Source organism: Nothoprocta perdicaria, unplaced genomic scaffold (assembly GCF_003342845.1).
Source record: "Nothoprocta perdicaria isolate Ctin4 unplaced genomic scaffold, notPer1 scaffold_285, whole genome shotgun sequence".
Lineage (NCBI taxonomy): Eukaryota > Metazoa > Chordata > Aves > Tinamiformes > Tinamidae > Nothoprocta > Nothoprocta perdicaria.
In genome coordinates, this window is record NW_020455516.1 from 712,421 (window position 1) to 731,860 (window position 19,440).

General features: G+C 43.7%; 1 protein-coding gene across 1 annotated transcript in view; it reads left to right on the forward strand.

Moving 5' to 3' along the window:
• Positions 1 to 14,075, forward strand: part of SMARCAD1 (SWI/SNF-related, matrix-associated actin-dependent regulator of chromatin, subfamily a, containing DEAD/H box 1) — a 28,115-nt gene extending 14,040 nt beyond the window's left edge. The window contains exons 11-26 of the mRNA XM_026041437.1: positions 825 to 1,285; positions 4,043 to 4,245; positions 4,906 to 4,996; positions 5,720 to 5,819; positions 6,606 to 6,665; positions 6,865 to 6,940; positions 7,409 to 7,544; positions 8,101 to 8,238; positions 8,543 to 8,638; positions 9,386 to 9,503; positions 9,701 to 9,822; positions 10,975 to 11,163; positions 12,087 to 12,205; positions 12,518 to 12,700; positions 13,403 to 13,512; positions 13,795 to 14,075. Coding sequence (XP_025897222.1) covers positions 825 to 1,285; positions 4,043 to 4,245; positions 4,906 to 4,996; positions 5,720 to 5,819; positions 6,606 to 6,665; positions 6,865 to 6,940; positions 7,409 to 7,544; positions 8,101 to 8,238; positions 8,543 to 8,638; positions 9,386 to 9,503; positions 9,701 to 9,822; positions 10,975 to 11,163; positions 12,087 to 12,205; positions 12,518 to 12,700; positions 13,403 to 13,512; positions 13,795 to 13,856 — 2,264 coding nt within the window. The 3' untranslated portion in view covers positions 13,857 to 14,075. The remainder of the gene's footprint in view (positions 1 to 824; positions 1,286 to 4,042; positions 4,246 to 4,905; positions 4,997 to 5,719; positions 5,820 to 6,605; positions 6,666 to 6,864; positions 6,941 to 7,408; positions 7,545 to 8,100; positions 8,239 to 8,542; positions 8,639 to 9,385; positions 9,504 to 9,700; positions 9,823 to 10,974; positions 11,164 to 12,086; positions 12,206 to 12,517; positions 12,701 to 13,402; positions 13,513 to 13,794) is intronic.
• Positions 14,076 to 19,440: the final 5,365 nt, after the last annotated feature.

A 19,440-nucleotide genomic window follows, 5' to 3' on the forward strand; every position in this document is an offset into this window, starting at 1 on the left:
CCTGTAAATCGGTAATTAAAAGTGACTTTGTAGGTTGCACGTGACACAAGCTGTTTTGCTCTTGAGTCATTGTTTAGGGGAGGGCCATATTAACAGTGGTCCTTCAGTACTGCAGCGCATATTCTATATAGCCGCTTTATCGAAGTGCACCCTGGATGTGGTAGGGAGATGTAGAGATAAAACGGGACATATACACAGCTTTTCAAGTGTCCACGTCCGTTCTGCTAAGCCATAGCTAGAATGCTTTTAAACATTGGGGTTTTATAGATGTGTGCTTGCTCAGTTGGCAAGACCCAGTTCCTGCAGTTGCCTGACAAGTGCACCCTTTTGATGTCTCTCCCTTAATACTGTACTGAGATAGGAACTTACTTTTACCCTTTGATGGTATTTTGGGGCACCACTATCACACAGAAAGCACAGATGCGAATAGTCAAGCTCTCAAAGCTGCTGTGCCTCCAAGTTCCTGAACTTTGTGGGTATTGCATTAGTTAAAGCATTGTGCTCTTTGAGCAGTGTGCAGACTAACATTTTTCAGCTTACAGTTGCTTATTTTAGTGTTTAAATGCACTTGCTCGGTGCCTGTGCCGCTCTCTGTGTTTGCAGCACCCGGTGCTGTGGACTTGGGTAAACCCAAAGTTACACAGATGTTGTGGAGAATGGCAAAATGTTACTTATAGCATTGTACAGTGAGGAAACTGTCACACTTTAGCTACTGAAACTGTTTTCTTTTTCTCTTTATGTGTGTTTATTTTGTAAAACAACTGAGGTCTGCTTTGTCCTTAAGGAGTATGCATTGAACTTGTTCCTTTTTGTTGTGTGCATAGGTACGGGACATGCTTCCAGGAGTGAAGTTACCAATAGGGAAGAAGTCTCTGGAGAGGCAAGAACTGATGATACTGAAGGGACACCGAAACAGGAGCCACCAGAGGAAGACCAACTGTTGCCTGTGGAGGAGCCACTGTCACCAGTTGAGAAGCGGGTGACAGGAGGGCCAGAGCAGTGGTCACCCAAAGAGACCAATGGCCTTAGGAGAAAAGCTAAGGGGAAGAAAAGCACATGCACTGGGAACCACYCAGTAGAGGACAACTCGGATTCAGAGACAGACAACTCGCTGGACGAAGACTATGATAGCGAGAATGAAACAATGGAAGAATTCTACCGAGTGCAGGTGCTGAGCTTCCTAGCAGATGCGTCACCAGCTGAACTGATGCTCATTCCCCGCTGCTCTGAAAAGAAAGTGGAGAAGCTCTTGACACTAAGGCCCTTTACCACCTGGGACACCCTGGTAAGCCCGTGCTCTTGCTCCAGGGTCCCCAGGAGCCTGAGCCCAGGAGCCTCGAGCCTGGGCAGGCCCCGCGGGGCGGCCTCCTCCTGACTAGGCTGAAGGCGAGTGYTCCTTGCAAGCCAATAGCGTCTGGAAGAGCGTCCTATGAGCTGGAGCAGAGCGAGGGAAGGGGCGATTTTGCCGAGAAGCTCCAGCTCATTGGCCGACCTGGCTGTCAGTCAGTGTGTAGCCAGGGAGCTGGGGTGATTCCTCTGCAGGAGGAGAGAACAGGAGAGGAGAGCAGAGGAGAGCTGAGCTCAGGTCTCCTGGAGGAAGGGGCTGCTGTGAGTGCTTGGCTGCCAAACCATGCGGGGGTCGAGGACGTGGCAGGGCTTTTGCTGCAGCTTCTTGAGGAGCAGCAGCAGGAACAGCAGCTCCTGGGGCTGCTCCATGATGGAAGATGCCAGCTTGGATATTTCCTCCATAGGAGAAAGAGGAGTTGTCTGTTTCTCTTTTTCTTTTTCCTTTCTTTTTCTTTTTCAATACCTGTGCTACAGCTAAGCCTCCACATGGCTTTGCTAGCAAAGCACTGCAGCCATTTTATAGAGGCGGCAGCTAGTGTGTTTTCATGAAGGAAGGAAGGTTTTTATGAAGGAAGGAAGGTTTTTATGAAGGAAGGAAGGTTTTTATGAAGCATCAGGAGGCTGTAACGCACCCTGCAGAGCAGAGGGGGAGGAACCGCAGCTGCTGGTGAGTAGCCTGTGCCCTGGATGGTGCTTGCAGTTGTTTCAAGTGGCGTGGTGGTTTCCTCTGCCCTGGGCTTCAGCAGCCTGAAGGGCATCAGTGCGGACATGGACAACATTGTGATAAGAAATTTGAAGTCCATAAGTAAAGGTTTTCATAGTTTAATATGTTAAAGTTTGGAGTTGAAAAACAGAAATGTGTGTAGGCCTTTTTTTWAAAAAAAAAAAAAAAGTAATTGGTGTGTTTTCATTTTGTTTTGTTTCTAACTAGTGTTCTTACTAACTACCACCCCTAGCTGAGGTATGCAAGATTTAATTTTAATTTTTCAGGAAAAAAGAATACTTTATTCCTCCAGTCAGTCCAGTCTCTTCACTTGACAATTTGCTCTGTAGAGTTCCTTCCTGGCTAACAGTGAGGGATACAAGGCAGAGTTTTGGGGAAAGAAAAGGGTCTTTGGGGGGAAATGAAGAGAAGAAGATGGTAGGGAGAGGAGAAGATAAAGTGCAAATATGCTGCAAAGAAAGGTGTTTTGCCCCGAGCCTTAGGCTCCTCGGAGAACATCTGCCATAAAGCAATCCCTTAGTGAACTTGTTGGGTTTTGCCTGAGCTTAATTCTTTGCAGAAATATTTGCTACGGGGGCTGTTCTCGGGCTGTTCTCCTTTGCTCTCTGTCACGTGTGGAAGAGAGGAGAAGCTGTGTGGGCCTGTTTGCAGTGAAAACCCTTTGAGGGCCAGATTGCTGCTGTCAGCGAGTGCATATTTACCCAGGACTGTGAATACTTGTCCGGGGGAATTGAGACTTGCCATGTAATTGAGCAGATGTTTAATATCAGTGTGGATTATTTTAAAGAGATTCTGTGAGCCAATGACCCAGATTTCTTCCTACGAAGAAGGTAAAGGGATGGTAGAGCTACGTAGAGAGTTGCATCTTTTTTAGCATGAAAACTATTGGCTTAGCTTTAAAATACATGTTTATGCTGCATATTTCTTTTGTAGCAGAAAGTAAAACTGTTGCTGCTTGTCCATGGGTAGAAGGTCTTGGGGTTTTCAGGCTGCCGTGAAGACCAAGTACCTGAATGTTAGGGTTCATGGACTCGCTTAAGAGCTTCCTAAATTCAGATGTTCAGAGTTGGACATGTTTAGAAATGTGTGTTGGGAATGGGTTGTAGGGAAGCTTACTTCCTTGTAATTTGAGTGCTTGATTCTAAGTGAAATGTAAAATGATAGATTTTTTGGACGCCTTCCTACAAGCTGGACCTATTTGGCCCCCCCCAGTAGCYCCCCGGGCCACCTGAGGATGTGTTTTGTAGCCTACGTGATGCAGCAGCACCTGGATTCTTCCACCTGCAGAGCAGTGGCTGTAACTTTTCTTGTTGTAACTTGGGGAAGAATGTTAACCAGCTGACATATAATAATACTTTTATTTTTTTTTTAGTAACAGATGTCTGCTTTCCCCATGCCTTTATTTATAGGTAGCAGGACTTGTGTTCATGCCARCCAAAGCTTTAGGCATTGACACAAATGTTGAAATTTGTAATCTCTCGCTAAACATCACGTTCTTTGTAAGTCATTTTATCAAAAGGTGTCTGCTTAGAAAGCGTGTTTGCAAGCGCTGACATGAGTGGCTCAGCCAGATTTAGCCGCGTGTTGGTCGACTTTCTGGATTTTTGTATAAAGCAAACAAAGGAGCAAACCTGCCAAAACCTGGGGATTTTAACTGTGCAGGCTGTCAGCAGAGGGCATCCCTCCTGCTGGGATTTTTGGAGTGAAAGCTCACCCTACTGGTAAATCCAAATAAGTGACAGATCCAGAGGTTCTGGTGCTTGSCTCCACTCTTGGATTTCCTGACTGTTCCGGTACAAACAGCAGATCATATCCGTCCTTTGCAGTGAAACAGTTTTGTGCATAAAGATACTCTGATGGTGTCTAGCACCAGCTACTATCTATTTATGAGAAGATTTTTGCCTTTCTATGGGTGGTATAGTTTATAAAGTTTTTTTTTTGTATGTGTGTGTGTGTTTGTTTATTTTGCAGCTAGCCAAAATAAATGAGACTTCTGGACTGTCAGAAGAAATAATATGGAACTGTGAGACACTGCTMAGAGAGAGGGCTGTGGTCCTAAAAATAATGAATAAGTGTGAAGACCTCTCCAATAAACTCACCACGCAAGTAACTAACATCACTGAGGACCGAGCGTGCGGATGGAACATCGAGCAGCCTTCCATTTTGAACCAGAGGTATCTTGACACCTTTTGGTATTTAACTGAGTGTTAGATAAGGAGGTCTGCTTGAGGGCCAGCCTTTTATAACTTGTCACCTTTGGAAAGGTAGAAATGGCCAGAATAGCAGGTGTTTATTAGAGGCAAATAGCAAAAGGATCTTCAGCTGTGCTCGAACGTGAGCTCAGAGGGGAAGGGAACCATTTAAAGGGAGTTTATCCGTAGGGCTCCTCCTKGGGCAGAAATGGTGAGGTAGAGGAGTTACTGTGAAGTGTGTTTAAGAGCATTGTCTGAGTTTGGGGTTTTTTGGTACTGTGACCACAAGTGTGTAACAAAGCTACATTYGTATTGCAACTTCTACATGTTGCGTAATTTTATGAATTTAATAACTAATGTCTTGGATCAGTGATGTAACACTTAAATGAGGAATTTATTGGAGAGCTTGTTTTGGTAATTTAAGGTATACAAGGATGGAGATAGACTAGATAGAAAGTTGATAAGTGCTCTTCAGTATCCTGTTGACTGATTAAATAAAGGTTGAAGTGTTCATCAGTTGTGTAGGGGGTCCAGAGTGGGTTAAAATACAGCAAACGTTAAACTAGTTAAGTGATAAATGTGCAGATGCGTTTCATGGAGTAATAAAGATGATCTGATGGMAAACTCTGCAATTTCTACCAGTTTGAAGCTCAAATCATATCAGAAGATTGGATTGAACTGGTTAGCCCTTCTGCATCAACATGGATTGAATGGCATTTTGGCTGATGAAATGGTGAGTGTAAAACTGTTTTGGGGAGAGACTTGTGAGTGGGGGGGCATGGGGAGCAGTGCTTTYTAGAAGGGTTGTCTTTAGAATTGCTACAGGTGTTTTGAATGACTTAGGATGTGCTTGTCATTTGCAGTAAGGGAGTGAAATTCTAATTTGTTTTAGTTGACTTAAACTCCAAAGAGTTTGGCGCAATGTTTCTATGACTTCTCACATTGGTAGCTGCCTAACTCTCGTTTGATGTGAAAATAAAACATAGCATAAATTATTGCTAGAACTAGTGATTGAGTGGGTGTCAGATATGAAGTGGTGTTTTGTGAGACTTGAGGTTCATCCGGTCCCATGGAACACAAATGCGTTKGGAAAGCAGTTTTTCTGTTAGATGCTCAAGTCTGAACAGTTAGCTTTGTAAGAGCATAGGATTCATGGTCACTGCTACTTGCTCACTGTCTTTGGGTGGAATGGCTAGTATGGTGAGAGATTATCACATAATTTGTTTTTGCATCTGTTTGCCAATAGCTTAAATACGTTACGTTTGTCCAGCACTTGCTGACAGCGAGCCCTTATCTTCTGCAAATCCCTATCTCTTTCAATAGATATAGAACAGTTTTTTTCTATGAAAATTTGCAAACGTGYAGTTAGTATGGACTACATTGTAATGAGTAGAAAGGCCTCCTATTTTCTAGAGACCATAAATTCTGTTTCAATGCTATTTTTCTTTTCTCGTAGGGTTTAGGAAAAACCATTCAAGCTATTGCCTTTCTGGCTTATCTCTACCAAGAGGGCAATGAAGGTCCCCACGTGATAGTTGTGCCAGCTTCAACACTAGGTAAGTGAAAAGCTTCTTAATGACGAAAAGAAAGYCATGGACAGATAGTCCAATGAAGATAAGTTTTGTGAAAGAAGCTTAATTATCACGTGGTGCTATTCAGTTCCAGAGATGGACTGGAATGTGCACCATACGAGAGACATGCTTGCTCTGAATTTGTTAGGCTTAACATATTTTTCATATGCAATATGCTGTATATGTGTCACAAAAAAAAATGCTTGTTTGAATCTGAACTGGTTTAGTTGCGTAGTCTTGCTGAAGCTTGGCTGTAATCCCAGGCTTCAGGCTGCGCTTAGCAATAGTTTTTCTTGCCTTCAAAATGCTTTATTGTCGACCCCCACACAAAAGTGAAGAAGCTTTTACTGCACAGAATTTGTTTGAAAACAGAGCAATATGCTGGAATGATGAGGCTAATGCTGCGTCTTTGTTATTTAAAGCCTCTGCTCTGAAGGAGGAAAATCATTGTGCAGTAAAGCTTAGATGGGTAAAGCCAGTGAGGATTCCTAGTAGAGCGTAGCTTTCTCTAGCGTGAGTTCAAGTGGCTTTGCTGAACGCTTCTTGGCAAGAGGAAAAACTCATCTTCAAGTCAAGTATGTGTTTGGACTTCAAAAGAGGTTTCGTAAACTTCAGGATGGGTTTGAGGAATTTCTGTTTTAAATGAGATTTTTTTAAAATTAAATCCTGAAGAACGCTGGGTTCTCTTACTGTGTTTGAATTTGCCTAAGATTTAATAARCTACAGGTGATTGAGATGGTATTTATTGTGGTGTTGTGATTGTTTTTGCAGATAACTGGACCAGAGAAGTTCATCTGTGGTGTCCTGAGCTGAGGGTCCTTTTGTATTACGGTGAGGAATAAAATCTAGAAATGAATCCAGGAATAATAGAGTTGGGTGCTTTTTAAGCCTACAGAAGTCGATTGCTCGTGGAGCATTGCATGCAGATAATTGGTTTAAGACAGATGCCTAAGGCCAAGTATTTTCTCTATGTTTGTCCCATCTTTTACCGTTTCTTAACACTCTGTGCCCATTGTTTTGTGCTTTTTAGGATCCCAAGAAGAGAGGAAGCGTCTCAGGTTGAGGATTTATAATAAAAGTGAACATTTCAATGTGATTATAACAACGTAAGTAGAGCAATTAAAATTACAAGTGAAATTTGGTTGACCCCTCCTGACCTCTAGTGGTAATAGTAGAAAAAGGCTGGTTCTGGAGCTGGTTCAAGGAGCGCTTGAATTGCTCCAAAGCGCACGAGAAGCCGTTTGCTGCTTTTGCCTTATTTGGCAAGAGTCAGAACCTGTTGGAAAACTTCTTTTCAGTATCATTGCAATGATGCAGATGGAAAACATTCTGACCTGTCCTTYTTTTGCCTTATTTTATTTTTGATAATGGGTTATTTGAGGTTTTTGGTGAGTTTTGCCTCACGAGGTGAGCTATAATTATCTGCTAGCTGTAAGTTGTCCTAGCTAATTATTTCTGCGTGGTGCTGCTTAGGGCACCTAAGGTTTCCCTCTGTGGATCTTCCGTTATGTAGGCCTAGTGTGTTTGTGTTAAGCTTGGTTTTAATGTGTTCTCCTGATACATTCCCTCCCCAGGTATAACTGTGCAATCAGCAGTTCAGATGATCGACGACTGTTTCGCCGTCTGAAGCTGAACTATGCCATCTTTGACGAAGGCCACATGCTGAAGAACATGAATGCCCTGCGCTACCAGCACCTGATGACCATTAATGTAAGGGAACTAGCTGCTGGGGTGCATTTGGGCTAGACTAAACCCTCAGGAGTTCAGACTGGCATTTTAGACATGAGCCAGGATCCTTTTGAAAACTGCCAAGTTTGATTCAGGGTTTTCCTGTAATTATTTTGGTATACAGTCATCATAATCYTAAGATATAATAATTTAAGCAGCATTTTTCAAGACTAGTTTCCTGTGATTGAAAGCTTATACGTAGTCACTTACGAAAGACACGACATGGGAGCAACAACTAATTTAAAAGCAAATAACAAAAAACCACTACCCTGATAGAGCCAGGTTAAGCTATAAGTATTCTTGAATCGTTAGGGGCTGAGGTCTTCACAGATCCCTAAATCATTTTGTTGTCTTCCCCAGAAGATAATTCTGCTAGACGTATGTGTATTTTAACTTGAAAAACTTTTTTTTTTTTTTTTTTTTTTTTTTAAATGAAGTTAAGTCAGGGCAGGTTTTTTTAGCTCTCTGTTTGTTGGTTGTTTTCCATGACCTTTTGAACGAATGGTTTTTACTGCTTCTTTCCTTTTTGGACAAATAGGCCAAGAATCGCTTGCTGCTAACAGGAACTCCTGTTCAAAATAATCTGTTGGAACTGATGTCTCTTTTAAATTTTGTCATGCCACATATGTTCAGTAATAGCAAGAACGAAATCCAAAGGATTTTCTCTTCAAAAGCAGTAAGTATTAGCTTTTCTCTTTCTGATTTTTTCCTTCTGCTGTCAGACTCCTGTTCCTGCATAGCTACTGTTGGCATCTTATGGCAAGAGATAGAGAGATTATAAAAATTCAGGATCTGAAACAATGAAATAATCCCTTTCAGCTAGAACTGTGACATAACGGGATGCTGGAGACTTGTAATGATCCTATGAGATCTGTTTCCTCTGTCTCCTCCCTCTACTTTCCATTTAGCCTAGTCAAGGCCATATCATTAGAGCTGGAAAAGGACACCCCTTAACTGAACTTTTGCAATATTTTCCTTAGAAGACTGTTGAAGAACAAAGCCGGTATGAACTGGAGAGGATTGCCCATGCCAAACAGATAATCAAGCCATTCATCTTGAGAAGAGTAAAAGATGAGGTAATATGTTCTTTAAAATAATACTCGGTGGTGGCAGTATCCAAGGCTCATGAGGAATAGAATGCCCCATTTGTTCAGGGATAGTTTGACTGTGGAGAGGARGGAACCTGCAAGGACCTTGGTATCGTGGTACTGCTCCTGGCATCCAGTGAATCTGTTTCACTTGGGGCCTGCTGCYTTTTCCTTCTGACTCTAAACCATCTTTGAGCTACTTGTCATCCTCTGAGAGTTGTCAAGTGAAAACATGACCTGCGTCTGTGACTTCTGTGACTTTTTGTGTTTTATTGCTCATTACTTAGTGGCTTTTTGCATCTGTGAGAGATTATTCGAGCACAGTTAAGTAGAGCTCAATAGAGAAATGTTCCAGCTGAAGCACCAAACTGTTCCTGATTTGATAGTAATGTGCTGCTCCCTCCAGAAAGAATTGGAGTAGTCTCTCACTGCACTTGTTGCGCAGTGAGTAGTTAGTGGTTTTCATAGGAATCCCTGGCTAGAGGRGGAGTAGGTTTAGAGTATAGTGGGTTTTGTGCAGTCTTGAAGTGCACGGAGGATGTTACTTCACTGGCTTTTCTTGTTTCTTTTTTTTTCACTAATGAAAAATGCAGTGGATACTCTGAGTTTGTAAGTATATCTGCTTTCCAGTAGGCAGCTTCTTATAAACTGACTTGTTAGGTAGTACATTACTGCTGACTGCTCACTAAAATGAAGTTTTTACCTGATGCACTTTGTTATTAAATATCTTTTCAGGTCCTTAAACAGYTGCCTCCGAAGAGAGATGTCATTGAACTATGCGACATGTCCGAGAAACAAGAACAGATGTACTCTGACCTTGTCAACAAGCTGAAGAAAACTATTAATAGTAATGGTACATGGCAGTCTTGTTTCTTCTCTCTGGTTGCTTGTTTGTTTGTTTTCATGGCTAAAATTTACAATCATTATATAACTAGCCTTTGCTCTGCAGAAATGTRTTCATGAAGTGACTGTACCCCTTGTGAGAATTATTCTGTATATAAATTCTGTCTGAATGTAGCTTTTTCTGAATATACCTTATATCTTTTGCAGAGAAGAATTCTGACATGGGAAATGTGATGATGCAGCTCAGAAAGATGGCTAATCACCCTCTCCTGCACCGCCACTATTACACGGATGACAAGCTCAGGAGCATGTCCACGCTCATGCTCAAGGTAAGGTGGTAAGAATCAAAAGCAGTCTGCTCTTTCTTAAAAGTATCTGTGTCACTTAAGTTGTTTGTCGTCATTCTTTTGGTCAGAAGTGTCCTTGTCCAGCTTAATTCATTGTTGGTGCCTTTTATTTCTCCGTGGCATCTCTCCAGTGCTCTAATTAAGCTCTGTGTGTGTGGATGTGTAACATACTGTTTTTATATCGGCTCTTGGAATGTAAAGAACAGTTCTGGGACTGTAGTCCTCTCCTTTTTGTTARCCACCCCTTACTGGATATTCTCTCCAATATTTAAGATAGAAATGCTTATGAAAGCATGTTAGGAGGTAGGTGAGTTTACTAGTATTTAGAAGTGTGAAGGATAAGAGATAGGGAAAGCATAAGATACAGCTGGGGATCTTTTCCTGGTTTGTCTTGTGCTAATGCCTGTGGAGTTTGGGAAAAGATGTTCCTTCTTTCTGAAGTATGAAAAACAAAGCCAAAAAGAAAAAACCCTCAAGAATCAGAGCTTGCAGCTAGTGCTTTGTGAAAGTTAGAGCTGGCTTTGAACCTCTGTAGTCTTTTTAAAAAGTCAAGCCAGTCATTTATGTTGTACTGTGGTTGGGGAGAAGGGGGGAAGTCGCACGGTGTTTTGTTTGTGACCCTTTTTTATTCTTGTTGGTACCGTCATCCTCTCCAGATGTGGCTTTTCTTTTCCTCTTTCTTCCAGGCATGCCATCCCACTCCCCAGCCTGCATCTTGGGCTAGGCTTCCCATGTCTTCCACCATCCATGCAAGGATTGGACCTCCCTTTTAGGGAATGTGTCTGAAGGGGAAGAGGTCTGATGCAGGGGTAAAAGCCATAGGGCTTGATGGGTCCTAGATAATGGCTTTGAAGGTAGAACATACACCTAGTTTTTGGTAGCACATGTTGTTGTAAAAGCTGATTTGTGACCTAACGTTGACCCTCTACTATGTCTTGTAAACCTGGGGTTGCAGAGTTCATCTTGCCTTGCCTGCATGAGCCGCGCTCTGGCATTTCTCAATGTCTGATTTAGCTACTCTGTTTTTGTGTGTGTGTGTTTTTTCCAGCAAATTTGGATATGCGTGTGTGTTTATTCTTTTGTCTCGTTAGCAGGATTATGTCTTTAATGATTTCCTCTTCTTTTTGCTACTAGGAATCCACACATCGTGATGCCAACCCTGAGCTTATCTTCGAGGACATGACAGTAATGACGGATTTTGAGCTGCATTTGCTTTGCAAGCAGTATGCTCATGTCAACAACTTTCAGTTAGAAATKGATCAAATTTTGGATTCTGGGAAATTCAGAACTTTGGAGCGCATTCTCTCAGATCTTAAAAAGAAGGTTTGTATTAGAGAGAGCTCGTCAAAACTTCCTGTTTTGTCTGCCCGTTCACTGGCTCCACRTAGCTGATTAACTTCATTTTTGTGGAATATTGCCTTGTGATTTAGTAGATGTACCAGTAGATGTCAATATTGCCTAGCAGTGCTTCATTTTGATGCAAAATCTTGCCTGTGCACTTCATTTTATGCATAACTACATATTTTTTATGCTTTATGAAGCAACACAATTGCTATTAATGTTACCATTTTTCTGAGTTTTAGAATATTCACCCCGGGTTAACCCTCCTGTCTTAGTATGAGGAGGTTGGTATTGTCTTCACAGCAGATGAACTTTGTGAACACAGCTGCCTTTTGGGCGTTGGAATAAGATATTACCGTGTTAGAAGCCCCACTGCATGTGTTGTGTGTAGGTACTACATGTATGGAAGGCATGAGATGTTGTTACTGAGTCCGAGGTCCAAACTGGCCTGTTTTACAAGTTGAGATGTAGGATAATACTTCAGAGAAAGAACAGGAATACAGGAATACCGCTGTGTGTTGCCCTGGAGTTTTTATCTAGTCATTCATTTCTGATCGCGTGTGCCAGTGCTCTGTATGCCATGAAAATTAACTTCCACAGTTACTGGGGAAATTTGTTTTTTGGTGCTTATGGATGGAGTAGGTCTGTTCTATTTATATGTTTAACTAGGGATTTCAAGGTTTAGAATGACACTCTGTGGCACTGAATAGTGTTTATTCAAGGCAGCAGAAACACTGGCAGGCAGGCTTGACTTCCTTTAATCTGTCATTGTCTTTGAGTTTGGAAAAATGCAATCTAACTAAAATTAGTCTAATTAAAATGACACGTACCAATAAAGCTTCTGTCTAATTGGTCATAATTATGTAGTGTATTTCTAAGCATTTCTTCTTCTTTTTTCTTTCCAGGGTGACCGAGTTGTTTTGTTTAGCCAATTTACGATGATGTTAGATATCCTAGAAGTTCTCTTAGGGCATCTGCAGCTTAAATACATCAGGCTGGATGGAAAAACGCAGATATCCGAGAGGTACGTGGCTCGCATGCTGCAGTTAAGGGAACAAATGGATGTCTGTCTGGGGAGGGGAGGTGGCGGAAGTCAGCGAGTCCAAGTCTCCCTTCATTCTTGACTTTGCATCTGTCACTTGAGAGGTACACTGCCCTGGTCACTGCTGAGGACTGTCAGAACCCATTTCCTTTCTGCCTCAAGTCTTGGCTTGCCTTGCTTTGCAAAACCCCAGTTCTCCTTTGCAAAGCATCATCATCCTAACTTGCCTGTTCATCTCTGCGCTTGAATATCGTTTTCTCTGAGTCCTCACATAGACGTACCTGTGTTCTGCAGGATACATCTAATAGACAAATTCAATACAGATATGGAAATACTGGTATTCCTAATGTCAACCAAAGCCGGCGGCCTGGGGATTAACTTGACCTCGGCCAATGTCGTCATTCTTCACGACATCGATTGTAATCCGTACAACGACAAGCAGGCGGAAGATCGCTGCCACAGAGTCGGACAGACAAGGTAAGATTTCTTAAATATGATGCTTGGTTTTTTGTTGTTGTTTATTTTTTTATTTTTGTTTTTCTAAAACACCACCCCCCTTTGGAGGGCTTGCCTCATACCGCAGGCTTCATTTTAAGCAGAGACTAAGTGGTTCATGAGCTAGGTAATTGCAGTGGTCTTAGCTCGTCCTGCTAGCAGAACAAACTTGTCTTTATGCTACTTCACTTCCCAGTTCTGCAGAGCGTTCTCTAATTTCTAGTAGTAGGAGCTGACACAGATCCAAGTGCATCCACTGCAAAGCCTTTGACACCCTTTGGCAATGCCATTTGATCTCTTGCGAAGACTTCTAATCTCTCAAGCGGCCCATGTRTCCCAAAGAGTGAAGCAACCCTGTGTCCCTCAGATGGGAGGAGTGGGCTGATGGAAGCGATGGGATGTGCTCAGTAGCAGGACTGGGGGAAGGGGATGGTGGACTTTGGTAATGCCACTTTCGAAACTCTTCGGATGGAGGTGGCTGACAGCACAGGGGAAGACAAATTTTCTGGCAGTACAGAGAACAGGAGGTGCAAAGAGAAAACCGAGAGCTCGGCTCTCGCCCTCGGCTGTGGTTCTTTTCCTTGCTTTAAACCATTGCTAGCTGAGCAAAGGCTCAGAGTCTGCCCTTTTTCACTAACGCAGAGAATTTGTAAAAATGGACTTACTCTGTTTTGTGTTTTTTAGAGAAGTACAAGTCATAAAACTTATCAGTAAAGGCACTATTGAGGAGTCAATGCTCAAAGTCAGCCAGCAGAAATTGAAGTTAGAAAAAGATATGACTGCAGCTGATTCAGGTAAGCTTATGCAGCACGGCATGATGGCCACATAGCTGCATTCAGGTCACTGCAAGCTAGTTTAAATCTGGATAAACTGGGCCCTTTGTGCAGATGAGCCCATAATGTTTCATTGGAAATAAATTAGAAAGATGCCCTGTACTCATCAGTTGAATTTTCTGCAGTTTCTTTAATTGTAAATGAATCCTGCGACTGTACAGTTTACGAGAGGTTTGTCAGTTTATGTGAAATAGTAAATGCTGTAATAATGTAATTTTGTGCTTTTTCTCTCTTGTTCTGCAGGAGAAGAAGGAGTCATTCCTGCAGATATAGCCAGCTTACTAAAAACTTCACTAGGTCTATAAAATGTCAACATATATGGACCCTAAGGAAAACGGCAATGTCCTCCCCAAGAATTCTTGCATTACTGACCATGAGGTTTATGACATTTCTACGTTTTTGTATTTCTTTATTGTATTTTTCATGGTATTAAAAAATTTTTAGCACTGATGGCATTCTTTTGATGCTTAAAAAGAAAAAGATAAATGGCACAAACATACTGAATCAGATGCCAAATAAATACTGATTTATGGAGCAGTTTTCAAAATGGGGACCTCAGCAGTGATCATTTTAAAAGATCTATTACTGCTTAAGTTTCATCAGTATTTTTATAGTTATTTCTACCTCCAAATATATATATATAAAGATATATATATACACACACATACATATATGTGTGTGCATATATATAAATATGAGAACTGTCTTTTCACTGGATTGTGCATATGGACCTTTATGTGCCTTATTTGAAAAAACTTGAATCTGTTTCTGCTCATTTGGGTCCCTTTGTTGTATTGTTTTGTGTTAGTGTCAATTGGTTTTAATAAAATTCTATAAAGGAATGAAATATTTTCATTTTGTGTTTATTGAGGGTAAAGGGGAGAAATTCTAATGTGGGGGTTAAAAATAAAAGAAGCGGTGTTCAAGCTCGCAGAGGTGCTCCATTTGGACGTAAGTGTTTTTATTCGGTGGTTGCTTGTTAGTCATGTTTTCTTCTACTCAAATCCAAAATGAGCTATAAGCCTAGTGACAAATATGGAGAGTATCATATGCATCATATGCAAGCAGGAAAGATCTGTGAAGAGCAAGAAAAACCCTGGAGAATGTGTGCTGAAAGGAACCCAAGGCTGGAGCTTTCATTGTGGGGAGCCCACCAACCATTACTGGAGTTGATGGTTTTAACTCTTCGTTTCTAGTGAGAGGGGTGTAAGTGGAGGCAGACTTGTTCCCGGCTTCTACTCCACCAAGTCCCTTCTCTGAAATGCATGGAAGGAGTTGGTTAGAGGCTGAGTATAGCAGATCCCTCTGAAATGTGTGTAGATGATTCTAAAACTTGTCAATTGAGACATGAAAATATAAATGTGCATTTTTGATTTCTTTGTTTGTTTTACTATTTTGCACCAGTAGGCTACATAATTTGGATCAGAGGAAATGTGAAAAGGAGCGTTAAGATACGTTCTTGATCTGACCTGCTCTGTCTGTCTGATGGAGGAGGAAATATCCAAGGCAGTATCAATCTGGGCAAAGTATTTTGAGTAAAGAAAATAAGAAAAGGCAACTGTGCTGTGGTTTGAGCTGGTGCAGGACTGTCAAGAGGAAACTTGGGAAACCAAGGTCCTTGCCTGTGCAATGTATCTGCTGCCCAAAGGAAAGGGCTTTTATGTCCCATTGAGCAGTGATTCAAGCGAGTTGCCGCCCTGGTGTTGTCTCTGGGATATCTGTGGGTTCGTGCACATGCTGTGGTGTCATATAACGTTGCTGGACCAGACYCTCACGTGTGCTAACAGCCATGTGACTGCTCCAAATCCTTAGCTCATTTCTGCTCTTCAGGACTGTTGGAAATAAGGTTGCCTTTCACTGCCCATGGAAAATTTGAACCCCCATCATAAAGGTTCAGCTGTGTGCTTTGGAGACACACTTTTTTCTTCTCCTCCATGTGTAAGCAATTGAGATGCCCAAAGGCCCTGCACTTGCTGGGGTTATTTAGTCAGGTATGTGGTGCAGCTGGGGCAGCTGCAGCTCATGGCTCTTTGACCTGAGCTTGGAGAAGCATGTTGGGGTTGAGGACAAAAGATGACCTGTTTGAATGGAGGGCACCTTCAGCATTTCAAACGGTGCAGCTCAGGATCAAATCTGTATGTCTGCAGAGCCATGTGAAGACCTCCTGCATCTTTCCACTGTCAGGTAAGCCTTTGGGGGAGGGTGTGGGGCAAAAAGGTGAGTGTGGGGCATGAACCAAGAGTTCCTGGGCAGGGTGCTCATGTCCCCTTTGCCTTGCTTATTTTTCTTCTTGTTCCTGGCTAGGTGTATGATGCCCCACGAACATGTTCTCTCAAGGCTGGGTGTTCCTGTAATTGTTTGTGAGGTTTGGGCAAACCTTCTGACTCGGATGCTTTACTGGGTGTAATGTTTTTTGTTAGATCCTCAATGAGACCGTGCTTGTAGTGTCAGTAAGATGTGGCCACCACAAGGTGGTGGCAGTGGACCTGAGGAGGAGCAAGATGATAACGGCCATGTTGAGAAGGTAARAAACAAACTTAGACCTGGTAAGCTTGTAGGTCTGTGGGATGTTCCCAAACCTATAATGCGATGGGAGAAAAGAGAGGTGGTTGTAAAGAAGCTGAAGAAAATATTTTCTGGATTGGCCAAAGAGGTGAGTTCTCGTGACTCATGAGGACAAATCTCATTTTGACCTTGTTAGAAATTGGTAGCTGTGCAGAGGATGGTTTCAGAAGGACCAACCCTAGCAGCTCGTGCAGCAAGAACTTGGAGTCTCTAGGGTTAGTGCTTGGGGAATGCAGTTTGCCTTGACCTGAATGCAGGCGGATGCAAGGGAGGCTACGCAGAGCTCCTTGTTCTAGTTTGTGGTCCCGTGGCAAGCCTGGCACTGTCCAATTCGGTGATGTGTTATTAAAATGTGTGCGGGAAAAAAACTCAGATGTAGTCAGTCACTTTATGCTGTGCATAAAAATAAACCAAAGATTTCTCATCTTGATTTTTTTTTCTGAAGCATCTGACCTACAAAGTGTAATTTCTTATTCTCCATTATATGTCTACAGAAAAACATTTGTTTTTCTGTGTGTGTGTATGTGTGTATATTTCATTTTCCCCAGGAGCCCAGAAGTGTGCCGCAGGAAGACAGCTGGGACTTGGGTGAAGCTCTGGAGTCCCTCAGAGTATGGTCAGAAGATGTGTTCGGCATACCCAGTCCCTCTAGGTACCTAACAGGTGCACCTTTTGCTGTCTCTCCCTTAATACTGTACTGAGATGGAATCAAAGAGTAACAAAAGGTTCATCTTTTGGGGGATACGGGACATCACTATCACATAGATGTGAACTGTCAAGCTCTCAAAGCTGCTCTGCCTCTAAGTTCCTGCACTTCATGTGTGTTGCATTAGTTAAAGCTTTGTGCTCTTTGAGCAGCCTGCAGACTAACATTTTTCAGCTTATGGTTGCTTGTTTTAGTCTTTAAGTGCACTTGCTTGGTGCCTGTGCCTCTCTCTGTGTTCGTAGCGCCTGATGTTGCAGACTTCTGCAAACCCAAAGTTACATAGGTATCGTGGAGAATGGCAAAACATTGCTTATGTCATTGTACAGCAAGTCTATGTATAGCAAGTCAACACTGTGTCACATTTTAGATAATGAAACTCATTTTGTCTTTATGTGCTTTTATTTTGTAAAACAAGTGAGGTCTACTTTGTCCTTAAGGAGTACGAGATGAAGTCATTACTTTTTGTTATGCGCATAGGTGCGGAATGCGCTTCCAGGAGCGAAGTTAGCGATAGGCAAGAAGTCCCTGGAGAGGAATGAACTGGTGAGACTGAAGGGACATTGAAATGTGAGCTACCATGGAGGAGACGTGTGGCGGCCCGGGAGTCACCATTGTCCGAGCAGACGTCACCAGCGGAGAATCCACAGTTACCTGTGGGGGACAGTGAACTGAGAGTCATTTGTGGTAAAGTCTCCTTTAGAAGTGGCGGCCTGGGAGTCATCAGTAACAGAGTGAGAGTCACCAGCAGAGGAGCCGCAGTTACCCGTGGTGGACTGGGAGTCATCTGTGGCAGAGCCACCTTTGTGAGTGGCGGCCTGGGAGTCACCAGCAGCAGAGGAGGAGTCACCAGCGAAGAAGCTGCAGTCACTCATGGTGGATGGTGGACTGGGAGTCATCTGTGGTAAAGCTGCCTTTAGAAGTGGCGGCCTGGGAGTCACCAGCAGCAGAGGGGGAGTCACCAGTGGAGGAGCTGCAGTCACCCATGGTGGACTGGGAGTCATCTGTGGTAAAGCCACCTTTGTGAGTGGCGGCCTGGGAGTCACCAGCAGTGAAGCCACTGTCACTAGCAGTGGTGGGAGAGGGAGGGGGGAATCACCAGTGGAGGAGCTGCGGTCAGTTGTGGCAGAGTGGGAGTCCTCCATGGCAGAGCCACCTTTAGAAATGGCGGCCTGGGGGTCAGGAGTGGCAGCTTGGGAGCCACCACTGGCGGAGCAGGGGTTGCCAGCGGTGAAGTGAACRTCACTAGTGGCAGAGCGGGAGCCACCAGTGGAGGAGCTGCAGTCACCTGCAGAGAGTCGATCATGGCAGAGCTGCCCGTAGCAGTGGTGGCCTAGGAGTCAGGAGGGGAGGCCTGGGGAGCCTCCACTATGGGTGGAGTTGGAGTCAGTAATGGCAAAGCCACTGTCACCAGCAGGGAGTGCAGGAGCCACAGTCACATATAGCGGACTGGGAACCTCCTGTGGCAGAGCCACCTTTGCGAGTGGCAGCCTGGGAGTCACCAGTGGTGGAGCTACTGATACCAGAGGAGGAGCTGCCATCACCAGTGGCGGCCTGGGAGTCACCAGCAGYRGATCTGCTGACACCAGAGAAGGAGCTGCCATCACCAGTGGYGATGGCACTGGTGGCCAGTGCCAGGAGGAGCTGCTATCACCAGTGGCATCACTATTTCACTGGACTGTGCGTATAGTCGTTTACATGCCTTATTTGACAAAACTTGAGTCTGTTTGTGCTTGTTTTGGTCTCTTTGTTGTATTGTATTGGTTTAGTGTCAATTGGTTCTAATAAAACTCTCTAAATTTATTAGAGCCCGCCAACCATTACTGGAGTTGATCAGTTTTATCTCTTCATTTCTAGTGAGAGGGGTGTAAGTGGAGGCAGACTTGCTCCCGGCTTCTACTCTACCAAGTCCCTTCTCTTAAATGCATGGAAGGCAGTTGGTTAGAGGCTGAGTATAGCAGATCCCTCTGAAGTGCGTGTAGGTGATTCTAAAACTTGTAACCTACAACACTTGTTAATTGAGACATGAAAATATAAATGTGCATTTTTGATTTCTTTGTTTTGCGGTTTTGCAGCCTCCTGTGGCAAGAGCCACCTTTGCAAATGGCGGTCTGGGAGTCACCAGTGGCGGAGCTGCTGACACCAGAGGAGGAGCTGCCATCACCAGGGGCGGACCTGCTGACACCAGAGGAGGAGCTGCTGACACCAGAGAAGGAGTTGCCATCACCAGTGGTGATGGCACTGGTGGCCAGTGCCAGGAGGAGCTGCCATCACCAGTGGCGATGGCATCACTATTTCACTGGACTGTGCGTATAGACGTGTACATGCCTTATTTGAAGAAAGTGGAGAAGCTCCTGGCACTGCGGCCTTTTACCACCTGGGATGCCCTGGTAAGCCCGTGCTCTCGCTCCAAGGTCCCCAGGAGCCTGAGCCCAGGAGCCTCGRGCCTGGGCAGGCCCCGCGGGGCGGCCTCCTCCTGACTAGGCTGAAGGCGAGTGTTCCTTGCAAGCCAATAGCGTCTGGAAGAGCGTCCTATGAGCTGGAGCAGAGCGAGGGAAGGGGCGATTTTGCCGAGAAGCTCCAGCTCATTGGCCGACCTGGCTGTCAGTCAGTGTGTAGCC